Source organism: Ornithodoros turicata, chromosome 7 (genome assembly GCF_037126465.1).
Source record: "Ornithodoros turicata isolate Travis chromosome 7, ASM3712646v1, whole genome shotgun sequence".
Taxonomy (NCBI): Eukaryota; Metazoa; Arthropoda; class Arachnida; order Ixodida; family Argasidae; genus Ornithodoros; species Ornithodoros turicata.
In genome coordinates, this window is record NC_088207.1 from 51636782 (window position 1) to 51658024 (window position 21243).

Genomic DNA, 21243 nt, shown 5'->3' on the forward strand with positions numbered 1-21243 from the left:
GCGACATATTTATCAAATCCCCTCCGGCAGGCAAATAGAGGCAGCATGAAATTGATCGACAAAGGGAGTAATGCTGGCTGTGCTGATGAGCGCGAAGAAGAAAACGCTTGGGAAAACGCTAATGTTGCCCGATTTGACGTGGGTTGCAGTTGGTGTAAAAGTTGTTCCACAGGAGACTTGAGCCAAATGTAATCAGCCACGTGTAGATCGTGCAACCCCCCCTCCCCCCCCCCCCCCCCGGCAACGCACCTCCGTCGTGCGCGTAGCCCGCTTGCTAACAGACGTATGCACTAAGAAAGAACCCTGAAAGCTAAACAGACTCACTAGCTCAACAACAACGAACCGCACGCGCCGTTCTCTCCAATAGGACGCTACAAGGAACTCCGCTATCTCATACACTGTCCCAGCGGCCCAATCGTAGATATAAACTACTTTCGTTCATTGCCTCCGGGGAGTTTGTCTTGAACACCACGTCAAACACGAGGCCCCTAAGAATTACCTGTTCACGAAGTCTACATCGATGCCGAGACACGCAATATTAGCTGGAGAAGAGGCTATAATTAGGTCTTTTCCGACAACACGAGTATCCTCTTTGTTGACGTTCACTCCCTGTTTTCGCTTGTGGTTGTTCATCAAATATGGGTGTTCAAGTCAATGTCGGCCTTTGCTAACGCTCTTCTTCAGTACACGAATGCTGACTTGCCGGTGAGGAGCACCAACCGATCTGGCCAACGAAGACGCAAGAGCGGGGCATCTGTTCTGATTGGAGCTTCCCTTTCACTGTAATGTCAAGGCATGCTGAAGAAAAAGGTTCAAATAAAGGTTTAGAGAGAGAGAAACAGGAGGAAATCTCAGAAACCCAAGCAGCACAATGTACTGAAAGTCGAGAGCAATAGGGGTGGACGGTACGTGTCTTATCAATGTTCTTTAGCTTCACGATTGCGTTCAAGGCCTTCCACCCACCCGTCCACCCCTATTGCACTCGACTTTCAGTACATTGTGCTGCCTGGGAACTGGCTCTTGCTTATGAACCTTTGCACTGAATTGTTTTTTTTTCTTTCTTTTTTTTTATCAAGAAACTGTGGGCGGTAACGATACCACTACATCAGTTTTTCTGGCCCAGTAAGACTTCCGCTCCCCGTTGCTGATTGTCGCTAACTATTACGTCCTATAGGCCCTTGTTTCCACACGTCAAAATAACTCCAGAAATAAAATCCAAACAAAATTGTTCTACTGGCATGTTGATAACGTTCGTTCATGCATCTAATACATCGCTGCTGACAAGTACGTTTGACTAATGTCGTGTGAAGCCCATTTTCAACTGCGATTCCACTTGATGTCCTATGCGAATGGGTGCCTATGCGATGTTCGAGATAGCAGACGACACTAAATTTGATACGGAGACAGATAGATGATTAACTTACGCTATGCAAACTCTTTCGAAAGTGTTTTTCGTGCGCACTCCGCGTGATGTGTCATACAAGACTCAAGAGAAAGCATCTATCTGAACGAGGTATAGCCAGACACACACGCACAAGTTCCCACACTCTTTTGTGCAGTATTGCCTGCAGTACTGCTCCTTGAAAGACTTTTCCTAATCTTTTTTTCATACTCCTAACGATCGGGGAGCGCTATGGCGGAGCTTGATTTCGCTTCTGCTAGCCTCAATGTTGCTTACATCAAGTCGTCAAGCAAAAGTCGTCTATCTTGACGGGAGACTGTGCTATTCAGACGATAGTGGCACAGAACTTCGGGTTTGGGGTTTTTATAAAGATCGGTTCAAACGCCGAAGCACGTTGAAATTTTCCCGAGCGTTTCGTGTTGATGTGTGCGTAGAATATAAATCACAACCGAAACTTTGGTTCACTAGCACAGAGCTAAAACCCACTCAAGGCAAGGATATGGATTCACTCAGCTGCTCTTGACACACGCGAAAAACAAGGGTTGTTGCAAGCAAATATAAAACGCTTCTTTTTTTCTTTTTTCTTTTTCATTCACTTATTAACTCTTTTTTATCGTTGTGACTTTTATTTTTATTTTTCACTCGTAAGTAAAAAAAAAAGAAACCACGAGACAGGGCTAACATACACTAAAAGGTACGTGAACTAAAAATGGGTACGCAAGACAAAAAACCAAATGGGTCTTGTGGATGGGACAATGCCACTGCACCACCTTTTCGAGTGTCCTGACAAACACGACACACGTACAATACACACATATCACACAGAGCATACCTAAATACAAACCGCTGAAAAGAATTGTGTTATGCAATTTATAAATTCAGGTCCCACAGAGACTCACTCTCTCACTCTCTTTCACTCGCTCACTCACTATAAACACACAATAAAGACAGCAGGTACAATTGGGGAATGTAGTCACCGTTTGTAGTCACCAATGTATAGTCAGCCGTTTCGTCCACCACGTCAATTATATCACTTCGGTGCGGCTGTCATCCTGCGAGACGTCATCAACATGTAGCAGTGGTTGGTAAAATTACCCGCGAATTTTACTTAGATTACAGTGCTAATAAGCCGGACAGGTACTTTGAGCAATTTGTTGCATACACTATTAGGAAGTACTTGACTATTTGGTCCCATCTAGGCGTTTAGTGAACCATAAAGGAATGGAATGCTGAGGTTCCAGCCATCAGCCTCCACTGTCTGTGTCAACCATCACTTCTAGCTCCGTTGCTCTCGTCGTTTAAGAGGCCATCACGCAAAATGTGCCGATTAGCTTCATAGTCAAATCACTGCTGCTGCTGCAACAATAAAACTATGAACGGTGCGAGCCTTGTATAGTTTTGGTTTGGTCTGGTGTCACCATTACACCATGTGTCAACTCTTGTCTTATACCGTGAATTCTGCAGACACGGTTTGCGTTAAGGTGATTATGGTAATTAACATGACTATAATGACGATAGGTGGCGGTGATATATCACCATCTCGAAACACCATCACTAGGCAGATGAATCTCAAGTAAAAATACCGCCGCCCTTTTTTTTTCTTTTCTACGTAGGAAATGACGACAATTTGTTTCGTTATGGTGTACAATGGTGAACCGGTCAGGGAAACACATCAAATCATAGTCGTGTTCAAATTAAGAACGACACGTTCAACGCACGCCCTACACTTGTTCCTATTGGCTGCAAGCGGGCATCACTCGCTACGTCACGGCAAGTAGTGCGCTGACAACGTAACTATATATATCAGTCCCATGGGCGGCATCTGGTTGCGCTGCACTGTAATTTCTCCCGCGCAGTAACTCTGTTGAGGTTGACAGACCACATTTCGTACCGTTCTTACGTCGAACACGGGCGTAGAAGCCTTACCGGAGGATTGCTAAACTTATTATCGACGAGGCAGCAGTGCCGGATGACAGCACACACGGCACGACAGGTGACAGAACACAGGATCGTCCAAAACGCACCGTGCTGGTTCAACTACGTCACTTTGGCCCCTTTTCCATCAACTTCTGGTTGAACCAAACGAAAAGGTCCGTCCACTCCGTCGGCACTATCTGCGCGAGAAGCAGCTGCAGGTTGTCGAAGAACCCGCCTGTCTTGTAGAGTGGCATCGGATGGGAATCCCGAATGGCCAACTCCATCTGGTCTACTACTTCATCCAAGTTTGATCGAGCGTACTTGCCAAGCACGTTGACGATACTCGTCTTGAACTTGCTGAGCTCGTTGTCGTCATAAACATCCCGTAGTTCCTTGTCCATCTGCTGCACGGTATTGTCAACGCCGCTCAGCATCTTCTGCGTGTTCAGCAGACTTGTCCTGGAATGCCGAAAACAAATTAGGTGCGAAGATCATTTTCCCTTGTCTGCAGCAAACAAAAGAAAAGAAATCGTCACTACACCATGAATAATTAACTGAGGTCATCTTGACTGAGCCTACTCGCTACTACGGTTCCTCCAATAAAAAGAACCTGCCTTCGACACCTGTAGTCCTGGAAACGAACGGTTTCAGCCGCTTCGAAATTGTGTTCGGCAATTCCTATACTAGCAGACGACACGGAAACCTTGTCGGGACTTTATGTGTCTAATGCGCTCTACTGGCTCAGACTACAACGATCGTCGCCTGCCAACTTGCAAGTCACTGCAAATGCCAGATTGCGCCGAAAACTGCCCTTCGGTTGCATTCTTTAATTTCTTGCGCAATCGTCCGCAGCGAACAAAATATATGCGATTGGGTATGTACACTGCAAAGGGAATGCGAATGAGATGAAGATGAAGATGAGGCGAAATCCGTAAATGAAGGCATGCAACTGACCGATAAGCCACAGGCTGAATGGCGGCCACGTGCACTCCTTTGTCTTGCAACTCACGTCTCAGACCATCTGCAAGTGACTGGACAGCGTGCTTCGTCATGCAGTACGGCACGGCACCTGGAATGGTCATGCGGCCTGGGAAGGGAGGATGAACGGGAGAAAAAAACGCATAATTATAACGTTGTCATCGCCTAGCACATGTATCATGCACTATGGACAGATGAGCGAGTATCTGAGCTTGCAGTGGCAACATCAAACAATAAACTGAACTTGCTTACTGAAGCCGCTGGCGACGATAACTAGGCGTCCTCTGGAGCTACGGAGCAGGGGCAGAAACTTCCGTGAGACATCCATAGCACCAAAGACATTGACGTTGAACGCCCAATGGATGTTGGACCAGGTTTCCCATTCGGTAGCACCCACGGGGAACACGCCGGCGTTAGCCACAACGGACCACAGCACTGCAACATATCGTCATCATCATGTTTACGGACATCGGGAGCTCGTCTGCAACGTAAACATTGACGGTATGCAAGACACGGGGACACACCAAGCTATGCGTCGCGCAGGTCAAGCGATTCTGCAACATCTTAAGGTTGGGGGTGTTTCGAGCATGCTCTCGGTAGCCCAGTACAGCCGTGCCCCGTTAATATGGACAACTCGAGTAGACCTCTACCCGAGAAACGTCATCATGACGTTGGTAGACAGACTGAAACCGAAACAAATCGGAAGGGGAGTGCTGGGTTCCACGAATGGGCACTTGTTTGCTGCCTCCCAGAGCTGTGGGGTAGCAATGGGGTAGCATTCTGCTCAACGAGCGGAAGTCATCCCCATATCATCGTCATCATGTATTTCTCTCTCTCTCTCTCTCTCTCTCTCTCTCTCCCAGAGCTGTAGCGACGGGATTGTGAGAGAGCCAGCTTCCTCGGGCGCCCTCGCCAGACAGGGCGCCGAACGGCAAGCCCTGGCATGTTGGTTGGACAGTACGAAGTTGGAATGAAGAGAATTTGAATTTACGGGCTCGGCAGTGTAAATGGGCGTTTTCTTTTTTTTCTTTCTTTATTTACGAGGGTCTTGACGGCAGTGAGGCCGCTTCAGATTCGCCCTGCCCCGGGCGCAAACTCGCTTGGAGATGGCTCTGCTGTCTCCTGTTGAAAGAACAGTAAGACCGAAGTCCGCGTCTCCTTCAGGTACCATCGTAATCCCCTCAAGACCGTGGGTTCGGGCGCGACCTTGTTCGCCCCCTAGCTTCGAGCGTAGTTCAAATCTACCAAATTTACTACCAAATACTTTTTCATTAAGTATTTCGACTTAGAAATGGTGCGAAAACACAGAACGTCTTTTTGCCCTCATACTTTCGGAAATATGAGTATATATTGGAAGCTGAAGTTGAAATTTCAACTTTTCGACACGCCTTCGTGAAATTTTCTAAACGTAACCTATAAAAAAAAAACTTGTTGAAAAGGAAAAGAAACTAGACTACCTTGTCAACAGTCTTACCTCTGTCTTGAAGGTTTTTTTCCACGACATGCACCGCTTCGTCCACTTGATCTGGCTTAGTGACGTCCACCTGGACCAGATGAATATTTTGAAGACTTTTCAATGCAACAGCCCCCTCGGACTTTTCGTTTAAGCAACCAGCAAACACTTCGAAGCCTTGATTGGCCAACCTCTTCGCCAGCATATGCCCGAAGCCATGGTCACAACCTGCACAAAGTAAAAGCGCTCAAAGTGTTACGTCGGAATATAGGACTGAAACCTCTTGCGGCAAAATGACAAAAGGCATGCACGCCCCTGCGGAGGCGGCTTCGTTCTCACTGGTAGGATATGTTTAGGTAACAACAACAACAATTCTATATTGGTAATTATGATCGGGGCGTGTGATCGCCACAGCAGATACTCTATCCCATGGCTTGGCTTGAGGTATAACTTGGTAAAAAAAATATGTCGATGGGTCTCACAGTGGGGAGTACCGACGCTCTTTATGCACTGTCTAGAAATGTTAGTAGTGCTTTTAGAGCACAGCGTCGGTGGGCTGGATTTGACCGTGGACCAAGTAATGTTGTCACGGCGAGGGGGAAAGAGTATAGCCGAGTTAGAGACGCTGTGGCCCCGGAAGGCTGGTCGCGCGTGCGCAATCGTGAAAAAGATGCGTTGTCGCGAGCGATACCGCCACTATAGGTAAGTATAGGTAAGTTCAGGTAGGTTTACGGCTCATTGATAAGATGTTTGACTGCCCAACTTTATTGCTTTAACTGCCTTTAATTCGCTCTAATTGCCTTCAATTACTCTTACCTCTTACTCTTACCTTCGACTACTTCAATTTCAAATCATTGACCTCCATTTACATTTACCCTCTTATATCCCCTTAACATGTCCACTTATACCGCTGCCTCGATGAGGCTTCACCGTCGCTCTCTCTCTCTCTCATACATACATACAGCTTTTTTTCCATTTCGACATTCCTCATGCTAACGCATTAAAACCCACTGGATAAAGCGCGCACAGCTTAAACGTATCTCTGCATTGTTCTTGGTTCTGATGAGGGGACACTCCAAGGCACCGTCACTGTGAACACTAGTTTTCAAATCAGCCAGACGCTCGCACTATGATGAAATTGCTTGATCCATGGTCAGGTAGATGTACACCCCCCACCCAGGGTGTCAAACCGGAACCAAACCGAAAACCTGAACTGAACCTAAACCTGAGCCAATGAAGACTGTAAGGTTCCGAACCGGTTCGGGTAAACGCGCGCGTACGTTGTCATCAGCTCATCCTGCATATCTCAAGTAAATCAATGCCGATGTCAAAACGCCGTTGCACTTAATGTATTCGTGGGAAGGCTTGCGAAACGGGATGCACGAAACCTTCTGACGAACACAAAAGAGTTGCGCCAACTGGCAACACGCTGGAATGCGCATTACCAGATAATGTTGGCACAACTTTTTCTGCAATGCGCTGAACCGTTATAAACACAAATGATCCAGTTCGAAGCGTTATTTGTGCACTCCAGAACTGAACCGGAACCAAACCAAAAGGCCCCGAATCTGAACCTTAACCGAGCTCATAAGTTTTTCGGTTGGACACCCTGGGGAGTGGGGCTTAATCGCTTGCACGCGTTACGGGCTAACGGCGAGCGGGGCACTCGTCGAGAAGGACACGTGATAAAACACGTGCACGGCGCACTTCCCGCGATACGTGAAGGGCGTGGTATACGTCACGCGCAATGTGTCACGTGCCCATGTTTTTTTAATATCCCGCACGCCTTTTTGAATTTCCCTCCACTGGTTAGCTCGTAACGACCGTAACAACGATCGGATTGGATTGGATAGGAAAAGAAAGAAAAATATGGAGGGGTTAGTCCCGACCCAGTCAGAACTTGCTACTCCAGAACGGCTCCCATCAACGTTCTGCACTAAAAGCAACACTCTAACCTTTCTGAACCATGTAGGACTTCGGCCCTCATCACTATAAGTCCATCATTATATTTCAGCATATGGTTCAGCATCGCCTATCGCGACGACAACCCCCAACTCGTAATCATCCACCACCAACATCCACTTTAATTTTGTAAACAATATTTAGACGACTTCATATCCCCCCAGGAGCGCTAGGAGGCTAGTTCAGGCGATGCGTGGCAATTTTTCTCTCCAATATCTCCAGGTCCTTCTCTCTCAATTCAGAAGAAAGCAAGGCCTTGAAATTTGCGTCTCCGAACGTGATAGAAGCAGTGGTATCGCAGCATTAAGCGCGTAATTATTTGGCCATTTATTCCGAGGCCACCTTAAAGGTAGCGTTATGAAACACATGATCTGAACAAAGATTTTTGTGCCTGCAGGCTGAACAGGTCCTGTTTTGATGCTCGCGAAGCGTGAACGGAAGTGGCGCGTATGCTTGCTATGGGAAATGATGAGTAACCGAGCGAAAGTAAAAACGCAGGAACGGAGAAAAATTAGGTCCGCAGAAAAATTAAAAACCCCATACGTCCCCTCGAAAGTGTGTGCAATGCACGTTTCATATGTATATCATTGTCTGTATCATTTTATATCATTGTCATATGTATCATGCATTGTCTATGCATGCATGCTGCTATGCACGCGTGCTATACACTCTCAAAAAATGAACTTCACCGCATAGCACGCTCCTACACTCTAAAAACAGAACTTCACCGCATAGCACGCTGTGTGCCAACCATTGCCACGAATGATAGGGTTATCGCTTCTGATTCGAAGAGAAAGGTGGGCGTACGCACTATGTCTTATTCTGCAGACATTGTACGCTCTAAGAAAAAAGGGTGTGAAAAGGTGGTAACTTCTATAGTTACCACCTAGGTCAGCACAGCGTCTGATAAAGGGTGTCTCCGAGGCTGTAAAGGGTGTATCCGAATTGCTGCAAAATGGCGTACCCCCCCCCCCCCTTCTCACTCACCGAATCAGAAGCGATAACCCTGCCATTCTTGGCAACGGTTGGCACACAGCGTGCCATGCGGTGAAGTGCTGTTTTTAGAGTGTAGCCAAGCACCACTTCGAATGATATCGTTATCTGCCCTGATTTGTTGAAAACGGAAGGCTTACGCCTTCCTTTTTATTTATTTTTTTGTGACAATTATGAACAGCGTAAGCGTCACAAAAAAGGGCGTACGCCTCCCGCTTTCAACAAATCAGGGCGGATAACGATACCAATCGAGACGACGGTTAGCTGGGAGCGTGCCATGCGGTGAAGTTCATTTCTAAGCGTGTACGCGACATTATACTATACGGCAACACGCGACATGTGTAGAACTAATCTGCAATTAAGCGTATCCTGGTGTGGCAGGGCATCGGTCATTATTTCAATGAGACGAGATGACAGAGCCGCCAGCATCCTCCATATAAGGAAGTAGCCTTGAATTGTGATTATTTTCCTCCAAATGCAGGCGCTGATTGAATAAGCGTTCCCACGAGCCTATATACCCTATTCAGGGACTGGGGTAGTTCGATTAGTAGGCAACTGCGCTCAAGATCGTGGCCGAGGCCAATAACGCGAAGGTGAACTTTGCTTCCGGCACCGTTTGTCGGAGATTTTCGGCGCACGTTATCCGTGCTCTGACCTTGCGGCCCGTGCAGCATGCAGCATATGTCGCCACCACGAATGTGGGCTGACTCAGCTGGTGCGTAAAACGGCCCCATATGTAGGGTTCCGCGTTTCCGGTTTTAATCGAAAAACACCGAAAAAAAAACATACGCCGGGTAAATTTTCCCTCATTCGGTTTTAATCTAAAAACACCGAATGCAGAGGGACGTTCCAGGACACATGACAGAGATAAATTGCTCCACATGCTCAGCAAGTTGTTGATGCAGATCGGAAACCGTACAGAAATGTGATGGTTGCGAAAAATGTCCGTTAATTTTTTCGTTAGCCGTAAAACGTCACCGCAGCGAACAACGCCATGTTGCTTGAGCGTCATGCGGAAATATTACATAGGGATTTCTATTCGCCGATAACTGTCGGGTAGACCATGTACAGGCCAGGCAAAAACAACGAAAAACGCCGATTTCGTGAAAATCAATAAACATCGAAAAAACATACGCCGAATTCGCCCAAAAATAAAAACCGAAAACGCAACCGAAAAACAATGACCCACACAATATGACCCACACAATGACCCGCAATACCTGTGCAGGGTCGGAAAGCGTCGCTCAGCCAGCTGCGCTACCTGTGGCGCAGTAGCAGACGTTGAGCACCTCCTACTAATCTGCTCGGAGTACTCTGCAGCCCGCGCTGTCCTCGCCAATCGCCTCCAACGCCTGGGACACGGCTCGCTCTCTCTGGCCGTGCTTCTCGGCCCCGTCGCACGCCAACAACAGGGAGCCGTTACAAGGGCTCTCCTGCAATACCTACAGGACACCCAACTGAGTGTTACGTTGTGAACTGAGAACCGCGGCCCTGGGCACTCGCCCCCACTGCAAAGAAACCGGCCGTTTTTTTTTTTTTTTTTTTTCTTCCTTTTTTTTTTTGCTCCACCAGGGCGTAGCAAGCCGACATAGGTCTGGCTGACCTCTCCCTGCGTGGACGCCACCTCCTCTTTATTAAACTTATATACCCCCCCCCCCCCCCACACACAATATATATGACCCCGAGAAACGTGACGCAACGTGAGCAGTGGAACAAAACGGCATGAAAGACTATGTTGTGGAAGATAATTTCGGCCTATCATATATTTCCGGAATATTCCCGAGAAGAAAAGAAAATGGACGGATACGCCGCTTGTGCTCTGTTCCCCCCTATAGGCGTTTTCTGGCAAGGTCGAATATTGTACAAGAGAGAACTGATGTTCTGAGGCTGGAACAACATAGAAAGGACAAATGGATACAAAGTCTCAAATTGCCTACGAAATGAAAGATGAAAGTCACTGACAAGGTTAGCCAGCTGTATAGGACACGAACCCACATCTTCTGGATTACCGGTCCAGGGCTCTACCAATTGAGCTAAGCCATATAACACAGCCTTACAGCTGGCTAACCTTTTCAGTGACTTTCATCTGTCATCGAATATTGTGCCTCCCATCTCAAATTCTTCTCAGCACAGCACATACTGATTCCTTAAGAAGAGAGTCTGGGCTGTTTACGCAACGGAAGAAACTTTTGGCAAATCGTAATTCATGCGCATACTTTGCGTCGCAGCGCGTTTAGGGACGAAGAACACGGTAACCCAGTCCACGACCATCGTACACTTCCAGACTATTTTTCTGTTCGGTTTTCAGGAAGAATTTAAACTTCGTTTTAAGACTCGTGGCACAAATTTGGTAAGTGGTAAGTGTAAGTAACGTGGTAAGTTTTCATCGCATGTAAGGATTCAGGATGAAAAGATGTGCATATAAGGTATATGTACATGTAACGCTGGCTAACATGCTGCAGCACCCCAGAGGTACACATTCAAACGAAGGCGTTCGAGCATTCTTGTTCGTTCGTAGTCGGTGTGCAGAGGCTGTAGCGTGTGTAGATTGACAGGCCAATCATCACACGTGGAGCGCGACAGTTGTTGCTGCGATGTACCAAATTGGATCTCTCTATCAATCCCATATCTATGCCAACAACAACAACAACAACAACAACAACAAATAGATGATGACGCAATGATATGGGCGTGATCACCACCACCTTCAACAATGGGTAGAGTATCGCCCCTGGCAATGAAACTCCCCAGTCATCAACTCAAAATAGAGTTGTTGTTGTTGTTGTTGTTTGGGCGTCATGAACGATGACATGCATCCAAGTGTTTTCTATCTCAGGGAATATTGTAGTTCGTGGCAAGCTATGACGGCTGCACCAACAGCGAACAGTGAGGGAACAGTGATAATTATACGCTCTAAGCAAAAGGGTGTGAAAATGTGGTAACTTCTATGGTTACCACCTGTAGGTCACCATAGCGTCTGATAAAGGGTGTAAAAGGGTGGTAAAGGCAATTATCATATATCCAAATTGCTATGAAAAGGCGTACGCCCCTCTCGCTCACCGAATCAGAAGCGGAAACCCTGTCACTCGTGGCAGAGAGTGAGGTAGCGGTGCAACCTTTTAGGCACAACATATGCGACACCTATGACCTCCTAAAAGGTGTAACTACTCCACCCTTTTTTCTAAGAGTGTATACGGTTACGCCGACTCATATGTGACTAATCTTCCTCTTCATTACTATTATTCACAACAAGCATATCCTCCTCCCCCCTCCAATATATGTGAAACATTTGGCTGTATACTAACAAAAAGACGATAAAATGAAGAACGAAAACATCACAAGGAACATCGAGGGACATTGGAAGACATGGGGGGATACGAAAGTTTAGTAAACGAAAAAGGAAAGGTCAGCCAGACAAAGGTCGGCTTGCTATTCCGAAACACAATTACCTATATTTAAAAAAAAACAGAAAGGAACAGGGAAAACAGGGTATATGACCAACAACATATATATATTCTGATGATGAAGTGGGGAGGTTTTCCACTCTAGGAGTGGAACGCAACCCCATAGTTAGGGGGTCTAATATGAGTGGTGACAATGATGAGTGATGACGATGACAGATGACGGGAATGATCGGAGCGGCGATGGCGATGCTGAACGTGATCGTGGTGGTGGTGGTGGCGTAACACTAAAGTCTCTGGAGACCTTCAGGAACTCTGAATATCGCAGTTTTAGTTGCTTTCTCACTCAGCACTTAGTCCGGCTTTTATTTATCGTGCATCGTTTTATTTGTCATATTGTGTTGTAATGTTTGTTCTAAACAGGTACCGACAATGGTACGAGAACGAACTCTTCTATCGTTCGTCTGCTTGATGACGTGTACGTTCCTTGCAGAAATGTTTAGGAGACTTCTACGCCGGTCGTCACGGCGACAATACCGCTGATATCCTTTCTTTTTTTTTTTTTTTTTCGTGTTAGCGCCGCGAAGCAACTGTGCCTATACGAGCGGCGTACAGGTGTGGATAGATGGAGATAGCGCGGACGGCAGGAAGGAGTGGGGGACAGCGGTTTAGTACGCGTCCTGGGCCGACTTCAAGGGGAACTGTGACGTCATTCGTCTGGAAAGTCTGCCGGAAAACCCAAGGAAACCTCGGACAGTATACAGCCTGTGGTAGGATTCGAACCCAGCACCTCCCAGTCTTCTGCACGAAGCATTCTGCAAAAGCTGCATTCTTGTCCGGGTTTCTTATTCGAGCAGCGCGAACAACAACAAAAATGAAACAAAAACTACACCGTACACCCGCCAATAAAGCCGAATAAACAAACCCGAAACCAACAAGGCCAGAACTAGCCCCTTCCCCTCTCCCAACACTGACTCCTAAAATATTCAAGTCCCAAGAGTAAAGGCTGTTTCACATTAACTGCGTTTACGGCTGCGTACGGCGTAAAGCAAGCGCAAGGACAATGCTGTCAGAGGATAGATTATAAATGCAAGCCAGCAGAAGGGAATTATTGTGCGTCAATTAGTAACGGCGCAGGACATTATCTGATTATCTTTTTCCCGAAGAAAACAGTGCATTCCTTATCTTTGAGCTCCAGGCTGCGTGAAAAGTAGCCAATACGACTAGAAAAAATCTACTGACTGCCTTCAAAGCCCCCCCCCCCTCCCCTTTTTTTAGGGAATATTTTTACGCGACTTCGTTCAAGGTCTCTGAAAAAGCTATCTATGGGGACCAAACTTTCCCTTAGGCCTTCCAAAATGTCACGTGATGTCAAGTTAGAAGGAGCAGGTGCATGCTAGTGCATGCATTAGATTTCCCGCTGGCACCGTGCCGAAACGTAAATCCAGTAAGAGACCATATCGATTCCACGACGAAGCGCATTCCAATCGCTCGAAACGAAACCTGAATGGACAACGAAAGTCTGTTCCATTTATCAGTGCGGTATATAGGATACTAAAATACTCCCTTGGATTGTTTCCAGAACTGGGCATGCTGTAAACAACCCTTCCGCACGTTGCTCTAGCAAACATAGTGAACAAAAAGGGAAAATATTTACGAAAACATAAAATTGGTGCTTTTTGCGCTAGTCCATGAGACATTTAAACCCCCTTACGCCTCAACATTACGCAGGGCCCCACACGTTTGCACATGACTGTTGATTGTAATGACATGACCACGATCATGTATTTCTCTCTCTCTCTCTCTCTCTCTCGCTTCTACCCTTTCCTCTGGACGACCGCGTGTGCCTCACTTCCCTGTTAACGACGTATTCTCACCTCTTTGATTTTGGGCAAGCCAGCAATGGGAGTCGCGAAAGGTGTGCATCACCACATTGACACCAGCGCTTCCCCTCCCGTTCGTCAGCGTCCGCACAGAGTTTCTACTTCCTAATCGCGCGACCATCGAAAAGAAGGCGTCAGACATGCTTTCTCGGGGCATTATTCGACCCTCATCCAGCCCTTGGGCCTCTTAGTAACCTCATGGGCGTCCCATCTAGCCCTTCCATGGGCCCATCTAGCCCTTGGGCGTCTTGGTTGTTTTAGTTAAGAAAAAAAAAGAAAAACGGCAGCATGCGGTTCCGCGACGTATCTGCGACAAGTCCCGCGTCGGGTTTTTTTTTTTTTTTTTTTTTTTTTTTGCGAACCAGAAAGTTAGTTTTTGGAGTCGGGACAAAAAAAGGATCAGTTAGGGGGGGGGGGGGGAACAAAGTTGCAATCAACGGGTTTCGTGCGGCTACACAGCCCGCTGCAACTTTCTCATTGACGTTTTGACTCTAATCCTTATAATTAAAAAACTGACTAATTAATTTCACTTAATTAATTAATTACCATACAAAAATAGCTTGAGTACCCTCACACCACTGGTAACACTATGCAGTCCGTCTTCTTGGTGTGCGATGAACCTTTTTGTCTCTTTCTTTTGTGCTCATTTTTCGTGAAGCACATACAGGAAGCTAGGTGACTACAGGTTTTCTCGGCGATTTTAATCCAAGTTCCAGCTAAATTAATCCATGCCCCATAAAGTTTGCATGGCACATGGATTAATTTCGATGGCGCTTGGATTAAAATCACCCGGAAAACCTGTAGAGCTGCAGAAACGGGCGTCATAACAACAAGCTGCGCTGCATAAGTTCGGACATACTTAATCAAATTGGGAAAGGCAACAACAACAATAAATACATGTAGTGAGGGTAAGTGAGGCAAGTGACCCTTAATTGATGGCTCGCTGATTGATTAATTGATTGACTTGTAAAAGAAAAATGGAGATGTAAGGATGGCTACTCCAGGACGCGTTATTCAGAAGAGGAAGGGAAACTATACACAAATCTATACACTACCCAATGACACTGGTATAAGATGTGAAACGATGAGGTGATGGTGAATCATGATATTACATGAGGGCTGGCACACGGCCGACACTTCTGTCGATGATATTACGTCCTTGTCCTGAAGTCCTCTTCGCCAGATAATGTCAGTGCATAAAGCCATAAACGCTACAATACCCGCTCTGCTAAAGTGTGTAAAAGAGCCCAGTGTCGCTTAGAAATTCCAGAAAAGAAAAACAAACGCATCACGGTGCATGACATTAGGCCAGGGACCGATGACAATGTAAGCGGTACATCAGTGACATTACTGATTCAGTCTAGCTTGCGCCTCTTTTGCATTACAATAGAGATCACAGCCTCTGTATGATCCTGAGCTCGATATCCATCAACAAAGCAGTTGGAACATACCGTCGTGGCCAAGACATCAAGACCAAAGTGCTCGCCATAAAAGTTTACTTGCTTCCTGGCTTGAATATAGTTTATTTATTTACCTTCTGAGGCAATGCCACTGTTTTTGCGGCGCCTCCGCTTTTATCGAATCGCCGCGTATATCGAATTTTCTCCTGCTCCCGTTGATTTCGTTATACAGCGAGGGTTCACAGTAGCCTGGAGTTCCCTATGGACTTTAATATGGAAGAATGGGCCGTAGCGCTTTGACAGTGATAGAAGGTGCGACGCACGTTGTCTTGAGTGCTGCCCAAAGGTGGAGTGCATGAAATGTACGTTGTGTCACTTTTTTGTCGAATGTGACCGGAGGCAGCGCTCCTAGCTATCTCTACGAAACTCCTGCTAGGTTTTCTTGTTTTCATAGCCTAGCCTACACAGTAACATAAAGGAAGCCGAAATGCGCCGTAAAAGACGACATCCCCGATCAGCTCCTCCACTGTCGCCATCGGGCCGTATTCTGGCAGCGCCTCTCAGAGCTCGGGTGCACGGGCGTTTCCGCCGGAACACTCCTTGGCCCCGGGCAGCGAACTAGCCAGTGGACTGTCACAAATGTGGTGCTGGACGTGATGTGTGCTTGTACGTCACTGACCTGAAAAGGAACTCTGCAGGAAAATATTTCCGTGTATGTATAACGCGCAGGACCTCTTCAGAGCACTTTTTTTATTGAATAACGCGCGCGTTATACACCGGAAAATACGGTAATTCGGGCCTCCTGTCCTCCCTGTGAGCCGTCTGAATTACTTTTTTTCTTTTTTTTTCTTTGTGTGTGTGTGTGTGTGTGTGGAATAGCAAGCCTGCGTGCTGCCTGGCTGATATTTCCCCCTTTTTTTTCCGTTTTCTTCTTTCTTTCTGCCAATAAATTCCCTCCCTCCGAAAAGCACGTAATATGAAGTCACGCATTCATTTCGCGATGATTATTAGTTCCACCACGCGTTATTCTTACCGTCTGTACAGCCACAGGATCCATAGCCTGCAACAATAATCCAAGAAGGTGCAAGAACTATATACATGATACTTAGCATCGTGATCACTACGCAAGTCTTGCGCATATGTACGCACGAGTTCCCATGCCTGATGAAAGACACCTATAGTATATATCCGTCCGTAATGATCTAAGTTGTTGGCACTAGACCACCAAGGATAGGTGTCTGGCTCAGACCAGACCATCGTAATTCTTTTTCTTTACGACTTGCGAAGGTAGCCTGCAGGTAAGACGAAGCAGTCAATACCCTTGGCAGTGCAGCCAGCCAGACTAGTCCAGTACAGCTGGAAGAGAAGGAGGCGAACCCGGTTCGAATGCCGGCTATCCTGTCTGATTCTTTTCTCTGAGGCCGTCTAAAAAGCAAATATCAGCACAGTTCCCCACGATTGTAGAGGACGTTGAACACGTCCCCAACAACACCACATGTCCTCCGGATCTACAAATAATGTCCGAACGGATTCGTTCGTCCGATGGATATCTGAGGGACATCCATCGGACGTACGAACTCGTTAGGACATTATTCGTACATGCATAATACGGTGTAGTTGGGGATCCTTCTCAGAAATACGTCGACGCTCGAATGGTACTAGAGGCGACCCTCTCTCGTGTGAACTCCCGAGCCTTCGACATCGCGAAACTGTTAGGTCCCCCGTCGTCCGACAAGGCAGCGAGAGCACTCGGAGATTTTCTACATACAACTGGGCTTATGGACGTCCTATGACTCGCTGAATGTCTGCTGTGTGTGCCCCCAGCGATTCCGACATTTTACACTGACTCGGTTGAAACTTTTAAACTACATGTTGAACTCCATCATTTTAACTCGCTCATCTGTTTGTATCTCCTGTGTGTAAGCGTACTGGGGTAGCCAGTTGGACTTCGTCGTAACTCACATCACACCACATCGCCGTGAAGTCGGCCCAGTACTCACGCTTTGAAACACGAGCAACATGCTGCCACATCAGCAAGCAAATCTCCTCGCCAAATAAAACGCCAGAACCAACAAGCAACAAAGAAATAGAGAGAGAGAGAGAGAGAGAAAAAGAAGAAAAAACGAAATTGGGTCTTCCCAAATCATACCTGGGTAAATTACTTCTAAAATGTAATTAAATTACATTACTCATTACTCCAGTTAGAATTTAATTAAATTACATTACTCATTATTGCAATTGAAATGTAATTAAATTACATTACAATTAATACTAAAAGTAATGACGTTACAAAGTCATTACTGCGAGTTTAATCGTAACGACATTGAGGATGTGAAAGTTCACTGTCAGACAACACTACGCTGTAAAAACATGACATTTTATTCTGTGCTGATTGCGTGTATCACCGTTCATAGTGGACGTTGGAATTCTTTTAACTCGCCAGTCTGCAAGTCTGCAGTCTTTCTCCCAAGTGCCAACACAGAACACACACTCGATTCTTTTGTAAAAAGCCTTTTTGTAATGCCATTAAAGCCTCTTTTGTAATGCCATTAAAATTACTGCCCAAAATGTAATTAAATCACATTACAAATATACATAATGTCACAAGTAATGCATTACATTACAAATTACCAGAAAAAGTAATTCATTACTGTAATTTCATTACAATAATGACATTACTACCCAGGTATATGTTCCCTATACTGGTTCGCCTCTTCGTATCCGCAAAAACAATATTGTGACGTAGTATGGTTATTCTTATATGCAACGTCAGGTGATTGTCAAGGTTCCGTCTTGTCACGTTTGATGCTTTCCTTATTAATGGAGGAAAGAATATCGTATTGCATGTCCCTCTGCTTCCAGACACGCAGTGCAAGGCAAGCGACGCAGCACCATATAGGGACACGTCACACAGCCCACTTAAGTCATTCGTGTTTATGAGTTCTCTTTAAAGGAACTATCGCATCCGGAAAGATGTGTATGAGACCGATACGATAATGTTCCTCCAACGTGTACCCTTGCTATATACAGAGTTAATTCTGAAACAGGAAAACTTCCACAAGCATTTTATTTTTCCAATTCGTGCGTATTTTTTTCCCCGCGATCTAATCATTAATGGAAGGAAAATGATACGCATAATATGAAAACGGACGGAAGTCAGACCCGGAGCGCTCAGACTCTCGAAAGGAGAAAATGCGGCAGCCTTTCCTGAACGAAGGGCATGCCTCTGGGCAAGGATGGAAAAGAATTACACTTTGATGTTCCTGCCGACTTCCTCTGACGTGTGTGCATTCGCTTATTCTATATGCGTTGACTACTATGCAACATAGCAGGGGAAGACAGATATACAAGAGCCAAGAACAACTATAAGGCAACTACGATGGCTAAGAATATAACAGAGCAATAGTGAGCAATTAATTTCTAAATGACGTGTAAATAAAAATAATTCGAAGAACGTTAATGCGGAAAATACTTTCGAAACTGAAATATAAGCGTACGGGTGATAGCTCATAGCACCAAATCGAACGAATTTCACTAAAGTGTGCGTCAAGAAAGGCCATAGCGTTTTCACGAGAAAACTAATTTCGTTATTTTCTTTAAAAAATCATTTATTTCTTTACTCATCATCACTTCTCCTTCATTCATTATCGTTGTTGTACTTCTTTACAAGGGGGAACGAGAAATAAATGCGGATATTTGCAAGCAGCAAGTGATATTGAAGGCATGATAGGGTGAAGACAGGGGCACATTGACGGTATGACATCATCAGACGTTGCGATGTTTAACAAGATGACTGAAGCGCCAATGCATGGTTTAAAACACATGCTATCGCATTAGAAGGGCGGGCTCTTGGCGTTTACTGATTTGCATGATGTGACGTGATGTGATGTGATGTGTGTTTCGTTGACGTCTTCGCCACCCCTAATGTTGACCTAACGACTACGCTGACCGTCAACCACTCACTTCACCGTCACTCATCACCATGGCTCACATTCTCATTCCGTCCATCGTGCCTTGGAGTAGTGGGCCGGACCTCATGTGGCGAATTCCCTCATTCATCATCATCATCATCATCAATTTATCTGTTGTTGTTGATTTACGTTCTCTCCTTGGCGATGAAACTCCCCAATCATCATCATTATTGTTTGATCAATCATCAATCAATCATCACCGTTGTTTGATTTACATTCTGATTTAGAAAGAGACTGCGTTAATTGGTCACTCACGTCTTCATAATCGACAGTGATTGCACGCAGGGTAGTTTTCGTAAGTTATTCCGTAAGAGCTGCGCCGGTAGATAAGGATCACAAGGATCATCCCACTTGCCTTACCAACAAGGTCTGCTGGAACTGCTTCAAGATCGACACGGGCGCATCTGGTCTACTCTTGGATTATGTGATAGTTGCAAGATATCTCGGAAAGATATATAGGTGATTTCTTTTAGGAAAAAATAACGTGCTGATTGGGCAGCGGAATGTTGCTGTGGGGGAATGGCAATCTTAAGCATGCGTCGCATATGCGAATTACAGACGGAAACATGTCTCGATGCATTTTTGTACTCGTTGTTTTGGACGGTTGTTGTTTTACTCGTCTTTGCACGTGTAGCATTCGCAAGTATATAGCTACACTAGCACGTTGTCAGTTAAGCTTCATAATGAGTGAGGGTGGCGTGGAAGGAAAACCTCGTGTGTGTTCTATTCCAAAGTAAGCATTTTATGTCCAATCTAATCTTATCAAAAAAAAGTGGCGGAGAGCAGGATGTGCCTGCAGTTTGTTTGCTGTCGATTTCCCAACAAGCATTTTATGTCCGTACGCATGCTTGCAAGCTGTGCCCTTCTTGTTGCTCTCACCCACTTATGATCACACATATATATACACGATGATCCCACAAACACTAACATACGCACAGGAAAGCCATGTGCGACGTATAGCCAATTACAATAGTTCCAATGACAAGAGTTGCTTGATTAGTCGCACCGGCTCACGCGGTAAAGCCTCTCCGCTACACAAAACCATATGCCATAACATTGCATCATTGAAGTTAATTGCATACATGCACATACAAATAACATACAAAGCAGGCACGCCTATATCACAGGACTAAACATTTTGGCTCGCTTTTTTACGTGGTTTACACGCTTCTCTTGTTTAGAAAGTACGTACTCAAAAACAACCGTTCACATTCGTCCCTCACCTGTGATGAACACCGCTTTCCCATGCGGCTCCAGCAGCCGTCCAAACACGAGCCTTTGAATCTTCTGCGCCAACCAATATCCTACGAAGACGGTTACGATTCCCGCTCCAATTGCACTATTCACTTTGGTCAGCAGGGCTATGTTGAACATAGCATGCTGGAAAGCCACTGCGACCACCACGAAAAGCAACAGCAGCCGCATGTCCTTGTTGTAGACACCAAATGCACAAATGGGCATCGAATGGCAAGTCCGTTTAACTACGCCTTGGAGGATAAGAGAGATTCAAGGACGCCTCCAGCCCTCTCTTGCCCACTACGGTGGAGCGAGTTTTCGACCTGTATAATGAGCAGTGTTACCGCATCGTTCCTTCGGCGTACAGACACGACGGCATTGGAAGTTGACACGGCAACAGTGTCGTTATATAATCGTTGCTGAAGTATTTTAAGCGCTCCGGAGCAGATGGTAGAGATCTTAATGCAGAAATGGAGGTAACGAACGCCTTTTGGAGATGAAAGAACAAAGATTGCCTCGCGCGATTTTTATCGCAAAAGTTGATTTGAAGCATACGTCGGAAGGCTCATTGATTTTGCTTCCCACGTGTAAAGCTGAGTGCAGTCGGCTGATAGGACAACAACAACAACAACAATAAATAAAGGAGA

At 45.9% G+C, this 21243-nt stretch overlaps 1 protein-coding gene across 1 annotated transcript; it reads right to left on the reverse strand.

The window, feature by feature from the left end:
* Positions 1 to 1998: 1998 nt before the first annotated feature.
* On the reverse strand, positions 1999 to 20946 carry LOC135400042 (short-chain dehydrogenase/reductase family 9C member 7-like). The gene is made up of 5 exons (XM_064631785.1): positions 20584 to 20946; positions 5772 to 5978; positions 4550 to 4732; positions 4274 to 4406; positions 1999 to 3778 (listed from the first exon to the last, which is right to left on the reverse strand). The coding sequence occupies exons 1-5, from the start codon at positions 20819 to 20821 to the stop codon at positions 3445 to 3447; spliced, it is 1095 nt and encodes a 364-aa protein (XP_064487855.1). The 5' UTR covers positions 20822 to 20946; the 3' UTR covers positions 1999 to 3444.
* Between the last annotated feature and the right edge of the window lie 297 nt (positions 20947 to 21243).

What these genes read in the sequence shown, in the direction of transcription:
- LOC135400042 (XM_064631785.1), bottom strand. Translation starts at nt 20,821, where the DNA reads ATGCCCATTTGTGCATTTGGTGTCTACAACAAGGACATGCGGCTGCTG. An exon ending in AAAAAACCTTCAAGACAGAG is followed by an intron (nt 4,733 to 5,771) that starts GTAAGACTGTTG and finishes GATATGTTGCAG; the next exon opens with TGCTGTGGTCCGTTGTGGCT. An exon ending in TATCGTCGCCAGCGGCTTCA is followed by an intron (nt 4,407 to 4,549) that starts GTAAGCAAGTTC and finishes CTCCCTTCCCAG; the next exon opens with GCCGCATGACCATTCCAGGT.